Source organism: Rhinolophus sinicus, chromosome 3, assembly GCF_057876585.1.
Source record: "Rhinolophus sinicus isolate RSI-liver-muscle chromosome 3, RSI-T2T, whole genome shotgun sequence".
Taxonomy (NCBI): Eukaryota; Metazoa; Chordata; class Mammalia; order Chiroptera; family Rhinolophidae; genus Rhinolophus; species Rhinolophus sinicus.
In genome coordinates this window covers 177,711,436-177,738,429 of record NC_142503.1, presented here as the reverse complement: position 1 = coordinate 177,738,429, position 26,994 = coordinate 177,711,436, and the positions used below count along the sequence as shown (strand labels likewise).

The 26,994-nt window shown below is 37.8% G+C and overlaps 2 protein-coding genes across 9 annotated transcripts in view; one reads left to right on the top strand and one right to left on the bottom strand.

Annotated features, from left to right (window-relative positions):
• Positions 1–22,496, bottom strand: part of BBOF1 (basal body orientation factor 1) — a 33,059-nt gene extending 10,563 nt beyond the window's left edge. For 4 of the 5 annotated variants that reach the window (XM_019733397.3, XM_074327220.2, XM_074327221.2 and 1 more), the window contains exons 1-8: positions 22,287–22,496; positions 19,122–19,350; positions 13,687–13,752; positions 12,103–12,246; positions 5,483–5,563; positions 4,613–4,683; positions 4,025–4,169; positions 2,437–2,927 (exon numbers count right to left, since the gene is read on the bottom strand). In XM_019733397.3, coding sequence (XP_019588956.3) covers positions 2,437–2,927; positions 4,025–4,169; positions 4,613–4,683; positions 5,483–5,563; positions 12,103–12,246; positions 13,687–13,752; positions 19,122–19,350; positions 22,287–22,345 — 1,286 coding nt within the window. In that variant the 5' untranslated portion in view covers positions 22,346–22,496. The other variant, XM_088797397.1, reaches the window with a different exon arrangement.
• A 12-nt stretch (positions 22,497–22,508) lies between these two features.
• The window catches only part of ENTPD5 (ectonucleoside triphosphate diphosphohydrolase 5), a 31,046-nt gene continuing 26,560 nt past the window's right edge, over positions 22,509–26,994 (top strand). The window contains exon 1 of one of the 4 annotated variants that reach the window (XM_088797399.1): positions 22,509–22,594. The gene's annotated coding sequence lies outside the window, so the exon portion shown is untranslated. Of the gene's footprint in view, positions 22,967–26,994 lie in introns of all 4 variants that reach the window. The other 3 variants (XM_019733402.3, XM_074327227.2, XM_088797400.1) reach the window with 3 other exon arrangements.

The window sequence follows — 26,994 nt, the reverse complement described above, 5'->3', positions numbered from 1 at the left end:
CTGTGTCCATTACAAGATCACAAAATTGAAAGGCATATCAATATGCTAGCCAATCTGAAATGTTATGTAGTAATTAAAATTAAAACAAAAACTATAACAACATGAAAAAAAGTGTGCTCAAACATCTAGCAAAACACAAAATAAAAAGTTGTAATATGACATATTGTACCCAGATATACACAAAGACAAAAGGAACAAGAAAAAAAAAGTTGTTTGGTAAAATTATTGATTTCCTTTTGTAGTAGATATTTTGCTATGAAGATAGAGTAACAAAGGTAAATTTAGAAAATAACATGTAACTTATCTAGTCTATTTTCTTACCTCTAAATCAGGTTGCAGCTAAGTTTTCCAGTCAGGTCTTTATCTATACTATAACTTTCCCAGAGGATTCAGTCTACTTGCAATTTACAAAAGCTGGCTGACATGTAAGATAGGGTATTGATGTTGTATAATGTAAGGAATTTTTTGCATTTGGGCACTTGGGTTAGTTTTCTTTAAAAGTTTAGGTTTTGCCTTATGATCACCATATACTTCAATTGTGCTCCAATCTGCCTCTTTCGCAGGTGATATAGTATGCAATTTTTGCAATTATTTTTAACCTTTTAAACCGCAATTAATTTTGCACCCACCTGTTTTAACCACCACTCCTGCCCTTTTGGGAGAGGCAATAGGAAACTGAGGTTAAGGTAACAAGTTCCTGAGGAGCAAAAATGTCACACAAAAGGCAGAATAGGAAGAGTCCAGTTTCTGCAGTAACAATATGGAGAATATTTTTATGTATGTTCCCCTGAAAACTTATATAGCACTTAATATACAAAGACAAAAAATGTAAAAAGAAAAAACTATATTATATTTGATAGGGACTCAACTTGTTTGACTTATTAAATAAACAAGAAATTACAGTGAATCTCTTGATAAGAGAAGTGTTATTACAGACTTCTGAATAAGGCAAGAAGGGGAAAAAATTATATGTAGTACGGATATATTTGAAGAAGAGGCTTATCTTTCAGAAGCCACTAACCGCATCCAACCTTCCCAACAGCCATGTAATTTAAAAGAACCTACAAATTAGTCCATTAAAAACATAACTCAAGGCAGAAAACACATTTGGAAGCACTCCTAAAAAAATGTTAAGTACATAGAAGTACAGAGTCCTTTTAAGTTTCTTGAGTTAAAAAAAAGCCTTTGAAGAATCTAATTGCATGGAGACAGAAAACATAATTTTAAGAATAATCTTTAAAATGCACAATAATTTAATCCATGGTTTATAGGGGAAAGAGTGCTCTACCAGGTAAAAATGCCAACAGGAAATGATTAATCATTGTCTATGGTCTATAACTATTTCAAGCATCCTGCTACCTTTATCATAGTGGCAGTAGATCTCGAGTGTATTTTGGAAACTTGTGGGAACTTTTGGTTAATACAATGATGGTGGGGGGTCACTATTGTGTGTCCTCCAACCCATGGGACAGTATACTGTACAACAAAGAATTGTTATTGAGAATTGTTATATTGATTTTTCAATAGTTAGACATTATTACCTACGAATTTCATCTCAGAATAGTAAAAGGAACATTACCAAATATTTATGAAAGTTGTTTATCAAAAATGTTTAACCTGGGGCCGGCCCGGTGGCTCAGGCAGTTAGAGCTCCGTGCTCCTAACTCCAAAGGCTGCCGGTTTGATTCCCACATGGGCCAGTGGGCTCTGAACCACAAGGTTGCCGGTTCAATTCCTCGAATCCCACAAGGGTAGGTGGGGAGCACCCCCTGCAACTAAGATTGAACACGGCACCTTGAGCTGAGCTGCCGCTGAGCTCCCAGATGGCTCAGTTGGTTGGAGTATGTTCTCTCAACCACAAGGTTGCAACTAGCAAAGGCAACTGGACCTGGAGCTGAGCTGCACCCTCCACAACTAAGACTGAAAGGACAACAACTTGAAGCTGAACAGCACCCTCCACAACTAAGATTGAAAGAACAACAACTTGACTTGGAAAAAAGTCCTGGAAGGACACACTGTTCCCCAATAAAGTCCTGTTCCCCTTCCCCAATAAAATCTAAAAAAAAAAAAAAAAAAGTTTAACCTGTCAACTAGTCATAATCAAACCTTTATGACTAGTTGACAGGAAACAAAATAAAGGAACATGTTAAAAGATAATACAATGACATTGTATTGAATAAATAATCTATTCTCTTTAATAAGTCTCTATTATGAAGAAAAGGGGGGGTATCTACTAAGAATACCTATTAGGCCCCCACAAACTATACTAAGCATAGGGGTTACAAAGATGAGTAAGTCAGTTCCTGTCCTCAAGTAGCTTACTGAGTAATATACTCAATACTTAGATATTAGCAAACTGAACTTTTCAGGGCTTTTATTTCTCTAACGGGCACAAAAAATAGCACAAAAGATAAAATGTTAAAACATTATTAGTACCATTTCTCAGCCTCCACAAGATCCTGATTCACAGTATTGGTGCTGTGCTCTCTGCCATCAAATGTTCGAATTTTGGGATATTCTGTTCTTCCTGCACATGCTTCTCGCATTTTAAGATTGAAAGCAGCTTGTGCTACCTTCTTATAATGCTTCCTGCTAAGTAGGACCTGTTGCTTCACTTGGTGTAGAGCATCTAAAAAGAACCTTTCCACTTCTGTTCTCTCGTCCAGTATGTTCTTGGCCAGCTTCTTCACTCGATTCATTTCCCGGTCCTTCATTTGAAGAAGGTGCTGCAGCTTGCAAATTTCAACCTGACCATGGTTATCCACCATTGCCTGTTGCTGCAGTTTTAAAACTTCAGTCTCAAACTCTCTGGTCATACAACTCAGGGCAGTCTCCAAGCTTACCACCTTCTTCTGAAGAGTTTGGATTTGTGATCTCTGCTGGGTAAGTTGCATAATCTTTTCCTTAACCAACAGATCATTGATCTCCTAAAAACAGAAAGATGAGAGAGGTGAGAGATATTTTTTCTTTAATCAATTTCAGAACTTAAAAGCTCCTCACTAATTTCTACTACATGAGATTGACTACATGAGATTTGAGTTTGGTGCCAGGTAGAGATGGTGATATTTTGGTATTCTGTGTATAGAGAGTAAAAAACATCTTACAGTCCTGTCTGGACTTGTGAAGATCACTGAATTTGCTAATTAAGAAACTTTCCTTCATCCGAAATTCTGAAAGTTTAAACATTTTGTATTATCAAAAGGGTAATTCCAAAACCAATGAGACTATACAGTAAAACATTAACAATTGTATACTGAAAACTCTTGCAGCCTACTACTTGCCTATCCCAACGTCCATTTTTCCTTTTCTCCTTAGTAATAAAACCCCAGTTTTATTCAGGAAGGCAGTAAGCCCAGTTGAAAATTCCCAGTCTCCCTTGTGGCTCAGCATAGCCATGTAAGTTCTGGTCAATGAGATATAAGCAGAAATGTGTGTAAGGACTTCCAGGAAGACCGCTAAAGGGAGGGGCGTACATTTTCCCTTCTAGTCCTTCTTCCTTCCTGCTGTTTGAGTAATGGTTAGAGCTCCAGCAGCTGCCATGGGCCACGAGGTGACTTGGAGGATGTCGGCCACATGCTGCAGAGCAGAGTTAAGGACCCCGAGTCTTTGCTGACTTGGTGGCACCACCATTCCAGCTCTGGACTGTTTACCTCCAGACGTCCTTTAACTCAGAGAATAAACTCTTATGTGGTGATGCCATTGTTGTCAGGGGTGTTCCTCACAGCTGAACCTATTCCTAAGTGAGTTAGGGACCAACTCTAAGCTAAGCAAAATGAATATTCTCAGATAGTAAATGATAGGAGTTATATTTATATTTCTGACATATCCTTTATAAAGCCAAGTCTAATGCTTCTTAGTCATTCAGTAACTAATCTTTTCAGATAAGAAAGGTACATCATCCAGACAGAAGAAAAATGGTCCCATTGTCCTTATGTATCTTTATTATACTCAATGCTTAGTATTGATGTAACCCAACCCCTAAAAAAAAACAGATAAGAAACAAAGTCTAAATAAGAATGGGAACCTTTTGATGTAAAAGTAAAGTCTGAGTCTGTTGCAACTTCTTGGAGTTTTTCTGCAGAGCATCAGCTTCCTTCATGTGGTACGCAAGAGCTTTCTGGAGATAAACATTCTCTTTAAAAACAGTTCTTCCAGCATTGTTCAACTGCCTGAAATAGACAAACATAAGATCTCAAAAAAGAGGCCTAAGCTTTAGATACTACCAAACTAGAACAATGATTGCTTTATCCCCCAACATTAATGATTATGACAACTCTGCAAGGTAGCTATTATTAACTCCAATTTCCGACAAAGAAATTTAATTTCAAAAAAGTTAAGGAATCTTCCTTCCAGTCAGTTGGTATGTCTCTTGAGAACCAATCTAACTTCAAAGCCTAGGTTCTTAGCCTCACATGTGCTGCTACAGAAAGGGTGGAGGGAAAAGGGGCAGGGACACAAAGTTCTCTTTCTAGAAACAGTGAGGGAATGTAATCAGAACATCTGAAGAAAGCAAACCAGGACAGAAGTGGGAAGACAAAAGGATAAGAACAAAAGAGACCTGCAAAGAAGTAAGAGGGACTAGTGGAAAGAAAAAAAGGCAGTAGTCTCTTACACAACAGCTTCATGGTGGGCTCTCTCTGCCAGCATTATTATCTTCTTTTCAGCCTCTTTTTCTAGTCGGTGCTAAAAATGAAAATAGGCTGTTTTAATACAGAGTTCTATTTCTAACAACAAAATTTACATATCAAAAAGTTAAGTTTTTATTTTATAATGTCAAATAAAATACTCCTGTCCACATGACCTGACGTGAACTACTCCAAGTACTGACAGAGGAGCAAACGAAGAGGATAGTATGAACAAAGGCACCTTAGGGTACCTCCCAATTTCCCCATTAAAGAAGCAACGTGACAGGTAAAGAGGAAAACAAAATTCCACATCAGTACGAGAAAGCAGAGCTGGGAGAAATTTCTGCTAAACACAGTGAGGAGAGTCATTATTCACTCATTCAACAAATTCCTAGCAAGCACTAATAGTGTACCAGATTTTTCAGATACTGGAGATTCTGTGGTCAACAAAACAGATCAGGTTCCTGTTCTCATAGAGATTACATTTTAGGATGAGATCCAAACAATAATAATTAAAATGCACTTCACATGTACCAGAGTGACAGCTCCAGTCTCCCCCCGCCCCATGTAATGGGGTACATGTGGCACACCAATCTGAGGGGAGGGTGTCCTAAAGCCTTGTTAAGGTGACAATCTCTCTTGAGGATTTTAAAAATCTCTTAACTGGAAGGGGAAAAAAAACATTGAGATATCTAGAATAGGATTCATTTTCCCCTCTTTTTTATTCTACTGTGATTTGATAAGAATCTTCTAATAAGATACCAAGTGGAACATTGATATGTCTTAGAAGGCATGTAAATACATTTATGTTGTTCTAGTAAACAAAAGATTTCTCAATCAACCTTAATATGCCATACCTTTTCTTCAAAAAACCTGCCTTCCAATCTCCTAAGAGTCTCCTGATGTTTCCGCTCCGTGTTCCTTAAATTCTCCTTCAGCTGAAATGAAAATAACAAAAAACCAAAAACTGGTCAATAGAAAATGGGGTTGACTGGGGCATAGTCCAAGAAAATTCTCAATAAAGAAACACTTTTTGTTATACATTACCTCTTAATCCTCAACACACAGAAAAACTGTCCCTGCCTGTGAGTACTGAATTTCCCCCAAACTTCTATAGGTTTACAAGATCAGTATTGAGTCTCTAAGAAGCCTTTCATGAATAACAGTTCTCAGAACCTTCAGACAAGGTGTTCTCAGAATCATATTTTCTAAATATCCTTGTCTTAAATATGTGGACTCATAGAATCGTATTTTAGAATTGGAAGAGACCTTAGCGATCAGACTATAAAATCTTCCACTTAATGTAGAAATCACTTCTCTATGAGAAAAACATCGAGACAGAAGTATCACTAATTCAAATCTCACTAACCTGCCCTTTAATAGTTCCCATTTTTAGAAAATTCTTCTTAGTATTAATCTAAAAAAAAAAATCTCCCTATGATTCCCACGGATGGATCCTTCTGTCCTCTAAAACTACATATAATAAAAAGGATATAAAATTCTAGGCAAAGAAAGTTGAGCTAATTTAAAGCTATGATCCTGTAGTCTATATTTACTAGGAAGAATCAGTCAGATTGAAATAGGCATACTCAATCTAATATTCATGCCATCAAAAAGGCAGTGAGAAGTGCTTTCCGTTAGACAGACCTGAGTTCAAGTTCTACCTCACTCATTGACCAGCTGTTTGACTCTGGACAAGTTACTCAACTTCTTAAAACCTCAGATCTCCAGGAAGAAAAAGAGGATAATAATAGTAGCTATCTCATAGAGGTATGGCAAGGAATAAATAATAAATAACACATCTACTTAGAATGTTAACCATTTAATAAAATGATGAGTTATTACTATGTCTAGTATTGTCTCCCCTTATACTTAAATTTCCTTTATTGTCATCTCTGTCCTAACTGTATTAAATCTCATTTTATGTGATCACTTTAAGGTGTTTTTCATTTGCCCTGTCATATATATGTGTGTATATATATATACATTTTTTTTCTTTTAATGGCTTCTTACATTATCAAAGACTTTATTAATGTCAATATTCAAGTTTATGGAAATGTCTACCATCCTAGTGTATAAGGGGACATACCTTTCATATGCTATTGGACTCCTTCAAAAATCTATAAATTAATAAACCAATCTTTTGAAAGATAATTAGGTAATGCATATCAAAAAGCTTAAATGTTCTTTAACCCATAAATTCTGCTTCTAAGAAGTCATCCTAAAAATTAATTAGATACATAAAAGTATTTTGCTTCTTAGAAGTTCATCATAGTTTATGATAGTGAAAAATTAGAAAAAAGGTCAAATGTCAAACAACAAGGAACCAATTAATAAATCATGATACACCTACCCAAAGGAATTTCATGTATTTAGTCAAAAGATTTTATAGAAAAATATGTAATGGCATTAAAAAATGTTCACAATATGTAAAGTGAAAAAAATCAGGTTAACAAACAATTTGTACATCACGACCTCATTTTTGTAAAAACAGCATATAGGTATTGAAAAATGTGCTTCTACATAGCAGAGGAAGAAAAGAGGAAACATAATACACCAAAATATTAACAACAGTTATCGCTAGGTAATGTAATTGGGGGGTTGTAGTGATTTTATTCTTTTTTTATCAGCTAAATTTGCTGGAATGGGTATTATCACATTGTCAAAAAAACAAAGACTAAAACAATTTATTAAAAGATAATAACAGCAACCTACAAATGTATGCTTCTTCTGTTAATCAGGTACATAGAAATAATTTTTTTCTTTAAAATTTATGCTTTGACTACCTTTTGATAATCTAAATTGGTCTCTTTTTATTTGTATAATGAAGTCTATATACACAGTATAATTTTCTTCATTTATGTATATCCCTGAATTTTAAGTTCACAGACCCCTACACCTGCCTTAATTCTTCCATATGTATTTGGGATTCCACAGAACTACCTTATTTTTCTCCATAAGCCAGTATCTTTTTTGCCTTTGAATTTTAAGTCTTCCTGACCCAACAGCCCTGTTTTGAAATCTATTTCTCCCCTAGGTGGCAACATTGTTCTTTAAAAAAAAACAAACAAAAAAATACACCACAGCCCACTAAAATATGCACAACTAGCTCCTAACTCACTTTGATTCAGAATATCTACCCACACTTAGGATGACTATTTTGAGAGTTCCTGAAAAGTTAAGGAATTTCACTTGATTCAATCTGTTTTATTTTCATATAAAATGAAACTTGATTTTCCTTCTGAATTTTTTTCTTCCAGCTTTATTGAGGTATAATTGCTGAAACTGTAAGGTACATCACATCACGTCACATCAGGTGCACATTGTAATGATTTGGTAGATGTATACATTGTAAAGGATTCCTCCCATCTAGTTAGAAAACCTGATATCCCTCAATTACATTCTAAGTGAAAAGACCCATTCAGTATTTAACAAATACTCATTGAGCATTACTGTGTATCTTGCATTTGGATGAATACAAAGGACAACACTGTTTGTAATTCAAAAAATTTACAAGTTAGTATGGGAGATAAGACAAATGATAAGTAATATCAAGATAAATGGGCCAGGTGGCATAAGAGACACAAAATGCTATGGGAATACACAGAAAAGAAAATTATTCCTTTATTTTCTGCTCTTTTTATTTATTCCCCCCCCCCAGCTTTATTGAGAGATAACTGACATGTAACACAGTGTAAGTTTAAAGTACTGATTTGATGCACTTATGTGTTGCAAAATGATTACTACCATAGCATTACGTAACACCTCCATCATATCATTTAATTACCATTTCTTTTCTTGTGGTGCGAATACGTAAGATCTATTCTCTTTGCAACTTCCAAGTATATAATACAGTGTTATTAGCTATAGTCACCATGCTGTACATTATATTCCCCAGAAGTTGTTAATCTTATAACTGGAAGTTCGCACCCTTTGACCAACGTCTCCCCATTCCCCCAACCCCAGTCCAGGAAGCCACCACTCTACTTTGTTTCTCTGAGTTTGGCTTTTCTTAGATTCCACATATAAGTGAGATCATACAGTATTTGTTTTCTCTGTCTGACTTATTTCACTTAGCATAATGCCCTCAAGTTTCATCCCAGTTGTTGCAAATAGCAGGAAGAAAATTAGTACTTTTAAAAGGGACTCTGCGGGAAGGTCTCATGGAAAACGTGCATTTGAGCTGAGCCTTTGAAGAATAGATAAAATTTTAATCTACAGAGATCTATCAGGAATATAGTTCAAGTAGAAGAAACAGTGTGAACAAAGTAACAAAGGCAGAAAAAAGACTTGAGAGATGAGTGAATGTCCAGATTGGGTGGATGAAAGGGGGTGAGCATGGGGAGGTGTAATAAAAGGAGATAATAACGGTCCAGTGTCGGTGCAGGGTCTTGACACTCACGCTAAAGTGTCTGGACAACACGCTGTTTACAGTAGAGAAATACTAAAGAAGATTCTTGAGGGAGGTGATCAGAACATGATCAGAACTGTGATATTTTAAGATCACTCCTGTAGCTGTGTGGATTTTGGACTGTGGTGGTGTGGTGATTTTAAAATATGTCTACAACTTCTTTGACAGTCCTCCCTTCAAATGATGGAACCTAATTCCCATCTTTAGAATGTGGGCCAGATTTAGGATTTCCTTCTAACTAATAGAGTATAACAGAAGTCATGCTATGTGATTCCCAGCTCAGTCGAGAAAAGGATAGCTTCTGTCTGGCTTTCTCTTGGATTACTCACTCTGGGTGAAGTCATCCATCAAGTTGCGAGGACACCCAGGTAGTTGATGGGAAGAAGTTGAGGCCTTCAGCAGTGATTCCCAGCACTGATGTGACAGCCATGTGAGCTGGCACCTTAGGAGACCCACAGGGTCCAGTCAAGCCCTCCAGTGACTGCAGCTGGCTGATACCTGGATGGCACCTCATGTGAGACCCTGAGCCAGGACTGCCCAGCTAAACCACTCCTTAATTCCTGACCCATAGAAATTGTGCTTTTAACAAATGTTTATTATTGTTTAAGCCACTAAAACAGTAATTTGGGGTGATTTATTCTACAGTAATAGGTAACTAATACAGATAAAGAAATAGAGGGAGCAAGACTAGAGATACTGGACAGGAATTCAGGACACTGGGATTCTGCTACCAGCTCTACAACTTAACATGAAAGTCATTTAACATCTCTGTGTCTCAGTTTTCCTTATCTGTACAATGGCTTAAAATAGACTCTAAAGTTTCTTCCAGCTCTAAGATTCTATGAATTCTATGAAATGTTTTAGTTTTAAATGGTTCCTCATCTCATTCACTTAGCAAATGTTATTATTAAGTACTAGTCTAGGAAGTTGTGAGCAATGACAAGTACATACACAAGTAGATGATGTGGCTCTTACTCCCCTTAGTTTATAAAGATTAAAGAACACAAACATAAAATAACTAGAGAAGACAGTTATATAGCTCCTATTTTAAGGACTTTAAAGGGCTTGAAATCCATAGAAGAGAGTTCCCCATGAAATACTGCGAAGGAGTTTGTATAATGGTGAGCTACAGAAATTAAGAAGAATTTAAAGCAACAGTTATGACGACAGTTATAAAGCAACAAGTAATCATGTTCACGAACAACGTTAGCCTCATGGGAAGGTTTTGGGATAACAACACAATTATGACAAGGAGTTAAAACACATTCCTGTCAATCGAAGAAAGTGTCTTCCCACTCTGTAACTTGCCCGAAATGTGCTGATTCTTTCCTTTAATTCGAGCTTCAAAGAGTCCTCTATTAAGATTTTTAAAGCTATATAATTATAACAATAATCAAAACATCAATAATTCCTATGCTACTACTCTTACTAAGAATTGATGTGAGCCAATGTGCTAAGTACTTTACACATATTCGTTATTTAATCCACACAACATCTCTAAGAGGAGACAGGTGATTTGACACCCACATCTTACAAATGAAGAAGCTGAGACTCAGAGAAGTTAACAGACTATCCAAGGTCACATAGTAGCCATCAGCTGCAGAGCCAGGATATGAAGTCCAGGATCTCAACCACAACATTATCTTATCTACCTCATCCATTTCTTATATACCCTTTTAACTTGGCAGTTAGCTAAAACAGGAAGGAGGAATTTCTGTTTCCGGTCAAAGCTTCTTCTCGCTAAGTAGGACTCTGGGTAGCCAGAGGAGAGCCTGAGAGACACTGCATGCTTGGAAAACACACCATGATTGAGAGTGAGAGGCACTAAAAGAGATCGAGGAAGAGCCTTAAATATTACTAACTATAATAATCATAATTTTAGCAGGAATAATAACAGCAGCAGAATAAGCAACAGCAGGTAATATTTATCACACAGTGTTAAGCATATAAAACAGATTATTTCATTAATTCTTCACAATGACCCTTTGAAGTTGATACTATTTCTCTCATCTCCATGTTACAGATGAGGAAATTTAACAAGATACCCAAATAGTGAAGACGATATTTATACTCTGGCAGTCTGACTTCAGAGCACCAACTTTTAACCCCTACACTAAGTGCTACATGGTTACCTTTGATGGCAATACTACTTGTATTATTACAACTACTACTAATATTTGTAGAGTATTCACGAATATTCAGTGGTGTGGTAGAGCCAGCTCATAGCAGGTTGTTAAAGCATTGGTAACTTGAAATTAGCCATAATAAAAGTATTTACTCCCAAGGAAATTAGCAAATGCTACGAATCAGGACCTTTTTTTTTTTTCAGAGAGCTACATACCACTGTTAATATAATTCTCACTACATATGTGACACACTATTTTAAGCATTTTACACATATGAACTCATTTAATCCTTACAACAACCTTTTGAGACAATAACTCTTATTATTCCCATTTTACAGATGAGGAAACCAAGGTAAGTAACTTGCCCAAAGTCACAAAGCTAATTTCAGGTATTTGTGCCTGGCACTCATCTGGGACATTTGTTGCATTATCACTAATGCAATAAAACTAACTTCTGAACTGAGGGAATGAAAAATAAGAGAAAGAGGATAGCAAGGTCAAGGAAACTTTCTGGAAGTACTGTTTTCCTCATTCTACCCACTTCTACCTAGAGAGCCCTCTAAAATTGACTAAAATTATAATTCATCAGTCTAAACATATTTTCCTTTAGGACTTTGCTGCTTTGCCCCTGATGTTTTCAAAGCGTAGTTTGTTTCTTATTGAAGCCATTGCAAAGGTTTAACTGCTGATAAATGCAGGAAGGTGTTGGCTAAGATTTGGTGTAGTTACCAAGAAATCAATGCTTAGAAAAAGAAAAGTCTAACCGTCAAGACTTTTTGCATCCAGTCCTAAACTGATACGTTTTACTCTCTAAAACTCTGAAATGTCAAAGGGATCCCTTTACCATCTAACAGGAGTAAATGTCTATGAAGTCTTTTGCAAACATCGTAGTTAACTCCAACCTTCTTTTTTTTTAAAAAAAAACAACAAAAAAACTTACATCATCTAATTCTTGCTCCACTTGGATTTTTCTCTTTTGGAATTGTTTCATTGTTTTTAGCTCTGTCTGAATCATGCCAATTTCTTTGGCTTTCTTAAGGAACTGTCCCTCCAGCTCATTTATTTGCACAGCATACTTTTGTTCCTTTATGTAAAAAACAGGTAAATGAGTTAGGAAAAAAAAACATAAGTTACACAGAATCAAGTTCCACTTAAGCCTTAAGCCATTTGTCTATTTTCTTTGAAGAAATGTCCTCTTTTCATTTTTGCATGAAGTTTTAATTTTTGTTAAAAGATACCAAGTGCCTTGAATAAGAAAAATTCTAGAACGAGCTGATATTGTATAGAAAATGCAGATATTTATTTAAAAGAAGTATGGGAAGATTAAACAAATTTTTAATCTGTAAGAAAGGTAAATAACATTCCTGACCCTAAATTAAAATTAGTAAATTAAGAGACAAAGAAAGGGCCACTATTTCTAATAAATAAATGAAGAAGAAGAAGATAGGAGAAAGAGGAGGGAAAGGGGAAGAGAGAAAAGGAGGAGAAAGAAGAGGGAGGAGGGAAAAAGGAAACAGAAGGAGAGAGAAATGAGAAAAATAGGAGGGAGGAAGAAGGAAAAAAGGGCCAATAACACAGTAAGCACCAGTAATAACAGTGAAAAAATAAACAAGAGATATAAAATAAATGCAGATGACACTCAAACATATGAAAAAATGTGTGACTTACCTCATAAGAGAAATGAAAATGAAAATACACTGAGATACCATTTCTCACCTATCATGTTAACAAAAATCCATTTTGACGATATACTCTGGTATGTTGTGAACACATGGACAGAAGTTAGATTTTTCAGAATACACCATGTTTGATAGATTTTACTTTGGAACCACATAAATATGTTACATAATAATAATTATATAATTACATAATTTTATATACACAAAGTTTTCAAAAGCAACTCCTAAAAATCAAAAGCAAAATGTGTTGTCGAGTTGGTGGCATAACCTCGCAGGAAGGAATTATTTCAAATGACTTTTAAACCTTGTAATTTGATAGTAGATCCTTATTGGTGTATATCCTAAGGGGAATAGTACCCCACAAAATCTTAAACTGTTTCCACTAGAATGTATTGGTTCTGGTATGCTGTGACTGTTGAGGTGTCGAGGTTTAAAGCAACTACACAATTATACTCGTGTCATTAAGAACCAGGATTTTTGGTGAGGGAAAAGGGAGACACAGATAAAGTTAAGTAAAAATGCTGTATTCCTGCGTCTGAATTCAAAGTGTTAGTATGGACTAGTAATATATTTCACGATATATTTTCATCTTTAAAAAAATATATTTTCCTAACTTGATCCACTGAAAAGCTCTAAAATGAATGTCAAACTCAGGATCAGTAAGCACCACTAATACCAGATGGTTTTCTACAATAACATATTTTTATGTTATTTTTGAGCTTCTGTACAAGTGTGAGCTTTAAGATTGCTGAGCTGCTCACAGGACCGATTCATTTACTCTCATTGTCTTAAATACGAGTTTGCCAGAAACCTGACCACCTAGGAAGTGAAACATAGATACTCACCAATTTTTCCTTCTCCTCTTGGGCTTTTTCCTTTGTTTCATTCAATTGCTGTTTCAGTTTTTCAATCTGTAGATGAAAATCAGGAAGGTAAAGAAATTGCTCTGTGCCCTGCCTTTATTAAGTAGCCTTGTTTTTACATGATATTAAAACTGGCAGGGTTGGAGAGGTTGAGTATGGTGGGAAGAGAAGAGAGGACATACTCCATAACCTTAATCTGCTATTGCCAGTTTCCAAAACCTGGCTATCATCAGAATTACCAGAGTAACTTTTTCTTTTTAATGGTGGTAAAGAACAGAACATTAAATTGACCGCCTTAACCATTTTTAAATGTACAGCTCAGTAGTGTTAAGTATATTCACATTGTTGTACAACAGGTCTCTATAACTTTTTCATCTGACAAAACTGAAACTCTATACTCACGAAACACTAATTCCTTCTCTGACTTCCCAACAGCCCTTGGTAACTACCTTTCTACTTTCTATTTATGGACTTGGACTTTAGATACTTGATGAGTGGAATCATTAAAATTTGTCCTTTCGAGACTGGCTTATTTCACTTGGCATAATGTCCTTGAGGTTCATCATGTGGTAGCATGTGTCAAGATTTCCTTCTTTGTTAAGGCTGCATGATTTTCTTTTTCCATCTCATCAGTAGACATTTGGGCTGCTTCCACCTCTTGGCTATGTGAATAATGTTTCAAGGAACATGGATGTGTAAATATCTCTCCAAGATCCTGCTTTAAATTCTTTGGGGAATATACCCAAAAGTGGGATTGTTATATCATACGGCAATTCTAATTTTTTGAGGAACCTCCATCATGTTTTCTATAATGGCTGCACCACTTTACATTCCTATCAATAGTACACAAGGGTTCTAACTTTTCTGCATCTCCCCAACACTTGTTATTTTCAGTTTTTCTGATAGTAGCCATGGGTATGAAGTGGTATCTCACTGTAGTTTTGATCTGCATTTCTCTTATCTAGGTAACCTTTTAAAAGAAAAGTTTCAAGAAGAGTACAAATAGTTCTCATACATTCTTCACTCAATTTTGCCACATTTGCTTTTCTCTCTATGTATCTATAATCTATCTAAATACCTAATTATTAGGTACATACAGATGATATATACTTTTTTTACACTGTTTTTTCTGGACCATGTGAGAATAACTTTGAGACGTCATGATTATTTATCCCTAAATATCTATGTATTTCCTAAGAAAAAGGACATTTCCCCCTCCTTTTCATCCGCCTCCCCGCCCTTCAAGCCGTTGTTTCTCAGTCTAGTTGTGTAGGCCAAGTCTTCCTGGCCCATGCTCCTATTATGAGCCTTGCGCTCCCCCCCCCCGGGCTGAGGCAGTTGGTTGCTGGTCGGCCACTCACAGTAGCTCTTGGGGCTGGCAGCCAGCGGCAGCACACGGCAGCCTGCAGCAGCCCACACCAATCTCTGGCTCCTCATGGCAGCCCAGCTCCAGGGAGAGCCATTGTTCACAATCTTAGCTGTAGAGGGTGCAGCTCACTGGCTCATGTGGGAATCGAACTGGCGACCTCGGCGTTAGGAGCACGGCGCTCCAACCACCTGAGTCACAGGGCCGGCCCAGGACATTCTTTTTTAGAAGCACAGTACAATTATCAAAATCAGAAAATTTAACATTGATATAATCTATAGTCCATACTCAAACTTTACCCTACTGGTCCCAATAATGCCCTTTATTGCAACTTTTCTTTTTCTGGTCCAGGATATAATCCCCGATCATGTATTACATTTACTTGTCATGTATCCCAGTCTTCTTTAATTTGGAACAGTTTGTCTTTTATAATATCAACATTTTTGAACACTGGCCAAGGTTAGGACTGTCTGATGTTTCTTCATGAATAGATTCAGGTTATGCCTTGTTGGCAGGCACGCACTGCCAAAGCGATGGTGTGTCCTTTCCGGTGATTCACATCATGAGGTGACTGATGTCAATTTTAATCAGTGGGTTAGATTGTGTTTGCCAGTTTTTTCAACTTAAAAGTTACTATTTTTCCTTTTGTAACTATTAAGTAATTTGTGGGAAGATATTTTGAAACTATGCATATATCCTTCTACTCATCAAACTAACACCCACGAGTTTTAGCATCCACTGATGATTCTTGACTGCGTCAATTATTATTAAGATGCCAAATGGAAAGTTAATAATTTACTGCATTCTACTATAAGGAAATCTTTCCCTTCTCCCTCATTTATTAATTTATGTATTTATTAGCAGTGTGCACTCATGGACTTACTTTATTCAATCGGTTATAATCTAGTACTGTCATTATTTATTTTGATTATCCCAGATTTGGGCAGTGGCAGCCCCTTCCAGCTAGCCCCTGTGTCCTTTAATAGTTTTTACTTACTTTCTGGCACATAAAGATATTCCAGGCTTATCTTTTACTTACTTTCCCTGCCCCAGTTTTGGAATCAATCATTTTCCCAAGGATGCTATTATAGTTTGTTTTAGTAGGGAATCTGAGTAGCTTTGTAAACTAAAAACTCCTTGACATGGTTATGTAATCAGAGGATACAGAAGTAAAATATTGTTTTAAATAGTATCTTAGACTAGTTTAAGGAAAACATAAAAATTCGAAAAAATAAATTGAGACAGTCCTAAGTCATGTACGACAGCTGTGTAATATGAGATTTATTTTGTGTTTGATTGAACAAAGCATTAAATACAAAAACCCACTCTTAAGGAAAATCAAATTTTGTTCAAGATACAATCATTTTAAAAACATTTAATTTCTAATATTTCTATAATTACCATGAACTAAGACTATAAACAATTTAAATAAGTTTAAAAAATAAAAGAATGAGTAATAAAACTATAGGAGAGCTGATTAACCAGGATATATATTCAATCTACTTTACTTCTTCCCCCCAAAGTGGTTTCTTTGGTTTTAATGGGCACCCATGATTTTGAAAAATTACACATTTGCTACAGCCAGATGTGGGCTCTTAATATACGGAGGCAGATGAAAATCAAGAAATACAAGTGATACTGATAAATGCAAACCAATATCAATTAGCAAGTACAAGCCACAAGGCTTCTACGTAATGAATTATGAAAATTACTTGTATGGCTGGCCTAAAATTTACTTTAGAATAATACTTTATAGAAGACAATTTTGATAATGCCTATTATTCAAAAAGTAATTTTAAAAACATAAATTGCCTAGGAAAGAAGGTAAAAAAAGTAACATTAATGCACAAAAATTATACTTTAATAAAATACAGAAAAATCCACACAAGTATCCAGTTGTCTGATTTCTCTAATATGCTTTCAGTATCATTTTGAACTTAATTTTTTTTAAACTTTTAATTATTTAAGTGTGTTTTTACAGGACCCATCAGCTCCAAGTAAAGTACTTGTTTCAATCTAGTTGTGGAAGGTGCAGCTCACTGTCCCATGTGGGGATCAAACCAACAACTTTGTTGTTAAGAACACCGCACGCCAAACAACTGAGCTAATCGGCTGCCCCTCATCGTGAACTTAATTTTGATTGCTATTAACTTTTTCAAAGCATCAGTACACTCACAAGCCATTCACTCAAGCATGCAAACATATTTTAACGAATGTCTATTATGTGCCAGTCCCATACTAGGTGCTGGAGATACAGCACTGAACAATAATTTTTAAGACTCCAAAATTATTTACTTCTGAGAGGTTTCATTCTAATCAGGAAAGGGGACAATAAACAAATGCATAAGTAACATGCATACAGCATATGGTGGAAAGTAACAAATATGACAAAGACAATAAAACAAGGGAGCAGTTTTAATTTTAAAGAGGGCAGTAAGGAAGGTCTCACTGAAAAGGTGGCATTTAAAAAAGTATAGAGTGATTCATGAATGTGCATGTTACCTTTATGTAGAAGCCATGCTTTGCATCACTCCAATATTTGTTTATATGTGTACTGAAGCAAACATAAATAAACAATAATAAATGGGAGAAGGAACATACAGAAGATGTTCAAGCGATCAATCAGAAAAATACAAATTAAAACACTGGGCTACCAATTTATACCCATAAAATTAAGCAAAAATTATTAAGTATAATATCAAGTATTAACAAAAATGTAGGCAACAGGAACTCACTCTAATACACCACTTATGACAGTATAAATTGCTATAACCTCTGTGTAACTCAATTTAAACTCCTGTGAAGTTGAAATTATGCATGCCCCATAATATAGTAATTTAATGTCTAAGTGCCTACTCTAGAGAACCTCTCACACATGGGCACATGCAGACATACAGAAGAATGTTCACTGAATGTTTGTAATAACACAAAAATGGAATCTAACTGACCCACAGGGGGGTATGGAATATTATAAAGCAGTTAAGAATAAATGAAAAAATAAAGCATGCTCTTTACAAATTTTTTAAAAATGGACTGTCATCATGTGATTTTTTGAGTATACCACAAAAACATGATGTTGTGTAAAAAAAACTAGTTGCCAAAGACATGTACAATATGATACTACTAATGTAGAATTTAAAACAAGACTTCCGTATGTTTTGTTGTAGATACATAATAAATAGTAAAAGTACAAAAACATACATGGGAATGAAGCACATCATCCTCAGCATGGTGGAAATTTCCTTGGATTTCCAGGGGGTTCATAGAGGCAGATGGGAAAAGAAGAATTTGTAGTTCCACCTAAATTCCACTTTAACACCTACTAGCTGTGTGACTTTGGGCAAGATACCTGTCCTTTCTGAGAGTTACTTTCTTCATCTGTAGAACAAATGGGAATGGCAATATTGTAGCTACATGGGTTGTTTTTCCCCCCAGAATTTAGGACTTTTAATTTGTCCCAAAGTTGCTGAAGCAAAATCATGATAAAACATTCCGCTTGCCTTTACAACAGCTACATCGGGTTATTAAAAGGACTAAATAACAGAGATAAAGTACCTAGCAAAGTGCCAGGCACAAAACAGGGTGACAAAATGTTAGTTCCCATCCCTTTTTCTTCCAGATTTAAAATAACAGCTTTACTCTCAAACCTTTAAATAAGGTACAATAAGATAAACTCAAGATCAACTTGCTGGGTTCATAATCATGTGATCATGAATTATCAGTGAGTTACTTTACAAATCATTAAAACTATGCATCAATATCAAAAGATATATAGATCATATACCATGTTCTTGTCCTTAAAATAAAATGGATCAAAATGTTCCCTTACGATCATCAATCTGTTTTAGACAAGAGAACATGGGACAAGAAGTGAAAATAAGAGCCAGTTATGACAGTAACGTCATTCTGAAACAGCGTCCTGCTTCAAGGAGAGTTAAAGTCAACCGAAGTGTCTTAACCATATGATAAGATTTCAAGGAATTAAAATCCTTGAAATACATAATGACACAAAGGTAGTTATTGAGGCTCAGGAGTGTTTCTACCTACCTACCATATTATCTTTCTCCTGATCCTGCTTCTTCAGGTAGCTTAATACAGACATTGTGTCTTTCTCCATTTTATACTGCTGTTTCTTTAACTCCTCATTAGTTTCGGCAAGTCTCCGGGAAACATCACGGTACTCAATCCTAGAGAGTTCTGTGACTTCCAGCCGGGCCTCCCAAAGGGAAGCGTTGGCCTTGGCTCTCTCCACTGCAGATTCATCAGTTTTTACTGTCTTCCTACATGGGAAGAGGACATTGATAGCATGTAACTATTCTCTACTATAATAATATTACATCTCTCTATTATCATTTGTTTTGTTTGGTATTGCGTGGCCCATATGAGCAAATATTATTGGATAAATTAGTTAATAAGAAATACCTATTTACTTGGTAAGGGAGTTAATTTAGTAGGTGCTTCTTCCTGGAATAGGGGAGCTTTAAAGCGTAACTCTAAAGGACTGGGAAAACAAAGAGAAAAGGCATGATAAGTCAAATTCATTTCAAAAAGCTTTCACATCTTTTCATTTACTTCTTTGATTAGCTTGTATTTGTACTGTCTTTTCTATTCCTACTCGCTCCGTCTTAATCTTTGGCTCGCTCCACTGCAAATGCATTACCTTAGTTCCTCTTCTGCATGATACATTTGTACTGTAACTGCAACTTGAAGTCCATATTTCCGTAACCTTCCACCCATCCCAACCCGTTTTGTTTTTGTTTTAGGTTGTTTTGGGTTTTGTTTTTGTTTTGTGTTGTTTTTGATAGGCCTTGGACAAAAGATCAAGTCATTAGGGCAAGTATGTTAAATACTTTATCTGCTGGCGCCATAATGCACCAGGGTTTAAGGATGGCTGACAAACAAACCATAATCATTTATACAGAGGTGAAGAGGAAATTTTAAAACAATAATAAAGAATGGCTTCAAAGATTAAAATGATAAAAGGGGAGATTTTTCAAAATATTTAGTGTATGAGCATTAACAAAACACTACCCCTTACATACGATAGGCACTGGATATATATTTAGATAATAACTAAGAAGATTTCACCCATTATTTGAATTCTAAATATTTTCACACATAAGAATGTGTGGACCTTTCTATACTGTCACCCTCCATCCCCACTCCTCAATTCCTGGTTCTTGACCCCTTTCCAGTCCCATGCTCACCTTTTGTTCTCTACAAATTAAGGCCAGCCCCACCCCCAACTGCCCCAGCCTGTTACAGCTGTTGACCTCCCTTTCCAGCACGATTTCGGCAGTAGTGATAGACTGCCTTGCTACAGTCATCCAATCGCTCTCTGAAGTTATCAAGTCTAACCTGCTCAGAGTGGTTGATGCAAGAAATCTGACAGGACTTCTCATAGAAGGACCACTAATACTGGTGGTAGAAACAAAACAGGGTTTGTTTCCATGAGTCATGGAAAATCCCAGGAATAAGAGGTCTGTCACCCTCAATGTTGCTCATTGTTGATATGTGTATTGTAGATGCATGGTCAAAAATAGAAAGCATATGCTAGTGCGTTTCAAGAATGTGATAAGCCCTTGGCACTTTTAAAAAGTGGACTAACTTTTATGCAGTTATGTAAAAGAAAAAACACCATAGAAGAATACTTACATTAATACATGGGGGGAAGCTACAAATAAGTATGTACATTGGGCTATCATTTTATAAAGAAGAAAAAGAATGTCCCAAAATGATAGCAGTGCTTATCTTTAGATGATGGGATTAGAGGGGATTTTTGTTTCCTCCTTTGACTTTGCGTATTTCCTAAACTTTTTGTACTGAACATGTATTGCTCTCTTAAACAACTGACTTCACAAATTTTACAAGTGTGGGGGATTCCCTCATGCTTCCATAGTGTTGTTGGACACCAGGTATGACTAGGAACCACCAGGGTCACCCAACAGGTCTAGTGGCAATCGAGCAGCAACTCTAAACCTGCAAAGGGTTGGTGCTAGAGCAGTATCACTTCAGGGGTTTGAATCAGTTTGGGGAAATCTGAACAATTACCCAATTTGGTCAAACCTTTTAGGATTTCCTTGGAACCAAATGTAATCCTTAACAGGCCCAAAGAACTACTTCAATCATCATTTAGATGTTCAAGATCATCTCAACCACATAGCAGAACTCTCTCAGACTAGAATGAATGAACCCAGAGCACAGTTCTTGTGGAAAAAACATCCAAGTTGAAGCATATACAAGCAGACACCTTAATTTGTTTATTGAGCAAATATTAAGCATCTGCTATGCTCCAGGCTCTCTGCTAGATGCCTATTCTACAGAAGTTTATAGTCTTGAGCAGGGTTTCCCAACCCTGGGACTACAGACATTCAGAGCTAAATAATTCTTTGTTGGGGGTGGGGGTAGGGGGTTGTCCTGTGCATTGGAGGATGTTAAACAGCATCCTTGGTCTCTACTCACTAGACGCCAGTAACACACATCCCCAGATGTGACAACCAAAAATGTCTACAGATATTGCCAAATGTCCCCTGGAAGGTGAAATCGCCCTGGGTTATGAACCACTGGTCTAGAGCAGTGCTGTCTAATAGAACTTTCTGTGACGATGGAAATGTTCCATATCTGGGCTATCCAATATAGTCATCACTACTCATATGTGCCTAGTGAGCACGTGGAATGTGGCTAGTACAACTGAGGACCTGAATTTTAATTAATTTTAATTTAATTGCCACACATGTCAGGTGACTACCCTATTGGACATCGCTGGTCTAGAGCACCTCCAATATCCCAAGAAATGTTACCCTGACCTTCACTTCTGTGTCAGAACTCTTCCTCCTCGTTCTGTTCTTTGTTCCTTTACTAGTGCCTATTTAATTCAATCCTGTGTTACTTCTATTCTTTGGGAACTTACCTGCCTCCATCATTAATGCATTACACACAGGCAGGTGCTGTATCTAAATTACTTCAGCGTCCCAAACCTGACACTCTATTGTCTTAGTCGAGGCAATAGGATTTGGCATGCATTTCGGGGAATTTTTGAACAATGGGCACTGTCTTTCTCAGAATCAGGAAGAGTGAGACGTGGGTCGCGGTGGGTCCAGGAGGGTCCAGGAGCGCCGGCGGGAAGGTGACAGCCAACCCTGCGTCAGGCGGTCCTCAGACCCCACCCCGGAGGGTAGGCCCAGGAAGAGGGGACACCAGGGTGGCTTCTCCTTACTTCTCGTTGTCTTTGCCTTTGCTCTCGCCTTTCCTTTTGTCCTTTCTCTTCGACGGCATCTTGGCTTCTCCAACGGCCCGGCTGCAGCCGTAGGGTCTCCGGGGCCGCCCGGCCCGGCTCCGTCTCTAAAGAAACCTGCACGCCGAGCTAGTAACGTTCCGCCCGGGCTGTTGCCAGCGCACGGAGAGCGCATGCGCCGTTACGTGGCCCCCGACGCCGCCGCGTGGAGCCTCCGCGGGCGGGGCGCGGAGGGCGGGGCGGAGGTCGCTCCGAGGGCGGCGGGCGGCCGCGCCGGGGCGGCGCTTGCGGTGAGTGTGTGAGCCTTGGAGGCTCCAGAGCCTGCCCCGGAGTCGGACGGGGAGATCGGAGCCGGCTAATCCAGGGCGGCGGTGCGACGTCCTGCCGACCGGGCGTCTCCAGCGGTGCGAGGTCCGGACTTGCTGTCTTACGGATCCGCCCGCCCCGCGGGTTTTGCGCTGTTCCTCGTCGGCGAGTCCTCGCGTTTCCTCACGCCTCAGCCTGCGTGGCCGCTGCCGCCCGGCTTTCGCTCCGGCTCCGACTCAGCCTCTCTCGAACCTACCCGGACTCGTTTGGTTTCCTTTTCCCTGTCCTGGCTTCTAACTTGCTCATTCTGTAAGGGATGGCGCACGTAGTGGACTTCCCGGGCCACACATTTTTTGGTGAGGCGATGGAGGACTTTTAGGAGGGCGGTGGTTGGGGTTAGACAGACAGCCTCCGCGGGGCAGTGAGCGCGTCCGGGAGCCGGACGAGGAGACTGTGATGCCACCTGGGGTGGGAGAGGCTACAGGGCTCGAGGCGAATCCTGGAGTCAGGCCCTGGGCCCCGTTCTGTCCTGTGTGGCCGACGCTGCCCGCGCAGAACGGGCCAGGGATTCCCATTTGCTAATATCTCTGCGTCCGCAGCCCCTTTTTTCTGTAAGTTGCATAAAGTTGAAAGTTCTTGCCTTTTGGGGTTTGTGTTTTTTCTTTCCTGAGCACACCTGTGAAGAGGAGTACTCGAAAAAGTATTCTTTTTCAGAGGAGGAGCTCTGCGATTACGCATGCCTTCATTCAGCGCGAGTTAGTGAGTCGTTAAGGCAGGTGGGGAATTCTGGGTGCCAATGCAATAGGAAACTTGTAATTGAAGCTCAGCTGTGCGTCATCCTCCGTTTCAAATTGAATTTAAAATTTCTTTTAAGAACTTCATTGTTCATCCTTCCTCTCGATTTCCCTGGGGGGAGATCTTAATCCCTACATCCCTTCCATAGGTCTTTAACCTTCGATGCTCTCTTCCAGCCCCTCTTTTTCACTTACCTAGTTTCTGAATTCTGTGGTTAGAGGGGAAAATTCTGATTTATTAATGAGCCCTGAAAATCTTCTTAGACATACCGTCTTCTGGCATGATTGTGGCTTAATCTATTTCTGGTGCATTTCCCCCTTTTTTGTATGTCTCGCTTATGTGGGTCCATGGTGGAATCACCATACATTGAAGGGGTTTCCTCTGATAGGAAATCTATAAAGTTAGGATAAATTTTGTATGTCTAAGGTTCTGAAAATGCACCCTATTGATAACTTGCAGAAAAGAGAGGGTAGGGCATCTTCTGTCACAGGCCATATTTGGAATACATTCTAAAAATTGGTAACTGTATAACATGAAAGTCATTCCAAGACTATTTGTTTATAAACATGACAATTTGACTGTAACAAGATTATTTCTTAATATGAGCATAATACTTTATAGTATGTACTTTATAGTTATTTTATTATACAACATTTTTATTAACTGTAAATTTGGTTTTGTAGTTAGAACTGTTGTGGTATGAATATGGCTAAGAGAAATGCCCAGATTCATAGTGTAGTAGAGGTGGTTCTAGAATCTAGTCGTCGTCTTTTTTTTTTTTTTTTTTTTTTAAGATTTTATTGGGGAAGGGGAACAGGACTTTATTGGGGAACGGTGTGTACTTCAGGACTTTTTATTTTTTCAAGTCAAGTTGTTGTCCTTTCAGTCTTAGTTGTGGAGGGCGCAGCTCAACTCCAGGTCCTGTTGCTGTTGCTAGTTGCAGGGGGCACAGCCTACCATCCCTTGTGGGAGTCGAACCGGCAACCTTATGGTTGAGAGCCCACGGGCCCATGTGGGAATCGAACTGGCAGCCTTCGGAGTTAGGAGCATGGAGCTCTAACCGCCTGAGCCACCGGGCTGGCCTTAGAATCTAGTCTTCTGAGCCTCCACATTCTCTACCAAAGAACTGGATGTTATTATTCAGTCACCTGTTAGTAAGAAACATCTGCTGGTACAAATAGTAGAGTAGGAAGTTGCTATTTAGCAATTAATCTGATAGCATTTCTTTCCATAATTCTGGCAGGTAGTTTTACTATGAAATTTCAGGATTATTTTACTGAATAAATTTGTTTCATTGTTTAGAATGCTAATGATTTTAAAACTTGGAATAAGCCACTTAGTATTTTTGTTAACTTGGCTTTGTAATTTTTTTTATTTTTATTTTTTTGCTCAGTTTGAATAGTTCTTGGTCAGCTTCGATACCGTCTGTGGTTGTCTTGGCTGAATCTTCATGCAAACAAGAGCATTATGGTCCTGGTAGATAGGGTGAATATCCGGATGTAAGGTGACATCTGCTAGCTTAAAGCTGTAAATATGCTTCATATGCTCATGGGGTTTGGTTTTGTTTTGTTTCGGAATTGGATTCTCTGTCTTTGCCAAATGATGTTAATTTTTCTCTTATTTCATTGATTGTAATACCATCAAGTGTGGAGTTGTTATAAAAAAAAAAGCCAAATAAGAACTTAGGGCTATTTATCAAAATATGTAGTATTTTCTAATTTTTTCTTCTAGTAGTTCCAAAATTGGGTTTGCTCTATAAAGTCTTCTGTGGCTTTATTCTGATTTAGCTTGGAGACCAAGTTTCTACTCATAAATCATCCTTGAAATCACTTGATAGCAGGTGCTACTCTATAGCTGGAAGAAATGATAGACGAACAGCTTTTAATTTTGTTTTCACATAGCCTTTGGAATCCTGGATAAATATATTATCATCCAAACTGTATCTAAAAGGACTGATCACTATTTCTGAATATGATGGGGAATTAATTACTTTCATCTTAAATTTTTTATTGCATATTGTGCAAATATAGAATTCTATTAATTTCATCTTGTGATATTATAACTAGTTTACATCCCTGAGGGGTAAGAAATCCTGGAGATCAAGGATTTATTCTTAGCAATTTTTAAATCAGATTTTTAAACATTCACTGTTTTATTTATGTACAAAATGTGTTGCTACAGATAATTGTTACCTATTGGCAATTTATTGCAAAATATCACATTTTTATTAGTTTTCCATCCTGACCAAACCATTACACAGAACTAAAAGTTCTCTAAGAAAATTTATGTACCCAAATTTCAGCCCCACTTATCTGCACATTCATTTCATGGATCTATCAAATGTTCACTTAGGAACTGTTTAGTGAGTACCAACTGTATACCAGGCTTTTTTACAGCTTGAGGGATATGGTGAGGGACAAGACAGGACCCCTACTTTTAAGTGGCTTACAGTCAGGTGTATGCAAGTGTTGACCTGGCCATTGGTCTCTGAGAATACACAACCTCATTGGCACCAGTAACCAGTTAACAGGAAAAGACACTAAACAGTGATGGGTAAAGGGGAGATGGCATGGCTCCTAAGTGCTACAGGAATTTGGAGGCATGGAAGGACTGTCATAGTCAAAGTTTACAGAAGGAGGTGGGCTGAAAGGAAGAGGGAAGGCTTTCTGGGGAGGTAGAACAATGTGAGCAAAATTCAGTGTGTGCCTGAGAGTAGGAGTAATTTAACTAGAGCAGTGGTTCTCGAAGTGTGGTCCACAGACCAATAGCACCAGCATTTCCTGTTAGAAATTCAGGTTCTCAGACCCCGCTTGCTACCTGGATTGGAAATGCGGGCAGTGAGGCCTAGCAATCTGTTTTAACAAGCCCTCCAGGTGGCACGCTGAAGTTTGACAACTGCTGCGCCAAAGCAGAGGGTTCTTCTATGGAAGTAGTGGACAAAAAACTTTGGCAGGGTGGCCTCAGAATTCACAGTGAAGGATTTGGAATGTTAGGCAAGGTGTTCATCTTCTATTCTACAGAGCAGAGTCATCAACTTGTGATTTGAGGGCTGCATTTGGCCCATAAATGTATTCTATTTGGCCTGCCCAGTGTTTTGAGGCTTTGTTTTTTACCTAAATGGAGTCAGTAGTTTTAACTAAGTGGAGTTGGTTGTCACTATTTAAAAACCAGATTCTATGTAGAAATAGGTGCTTTCAACTCACGTTGAAAAACCAGAAGACCTGGCAATACTGGGCCTATGTTTCATCATGCCAGCAATTTGTGGAAACAGCAAGCAGCTGCCCCTTTAGATGATATGTGCTCTCCAGTTTGCCTCAGTACCCACCACTTCCTGTTGTTTTACACACACCTTTACTCACTCACATTTCATGCTTGGCCCCAGTAGGTATTTAGATATTTGAGTGTGTAACTTTCATTGTAGACCGTGGGAAATTAAAGTTTTGAGAAGGAGAGTGATGTGATTTATGTATTCATTAATTCATTCAAAAAATTTGATTAAACATATGCCAGGTTATACAGTGTTTAAAGATGAATGAGTCCCTGCCATGATGTGGGTTACAATCTAGTGGGAAAATGATGAAAACAACAT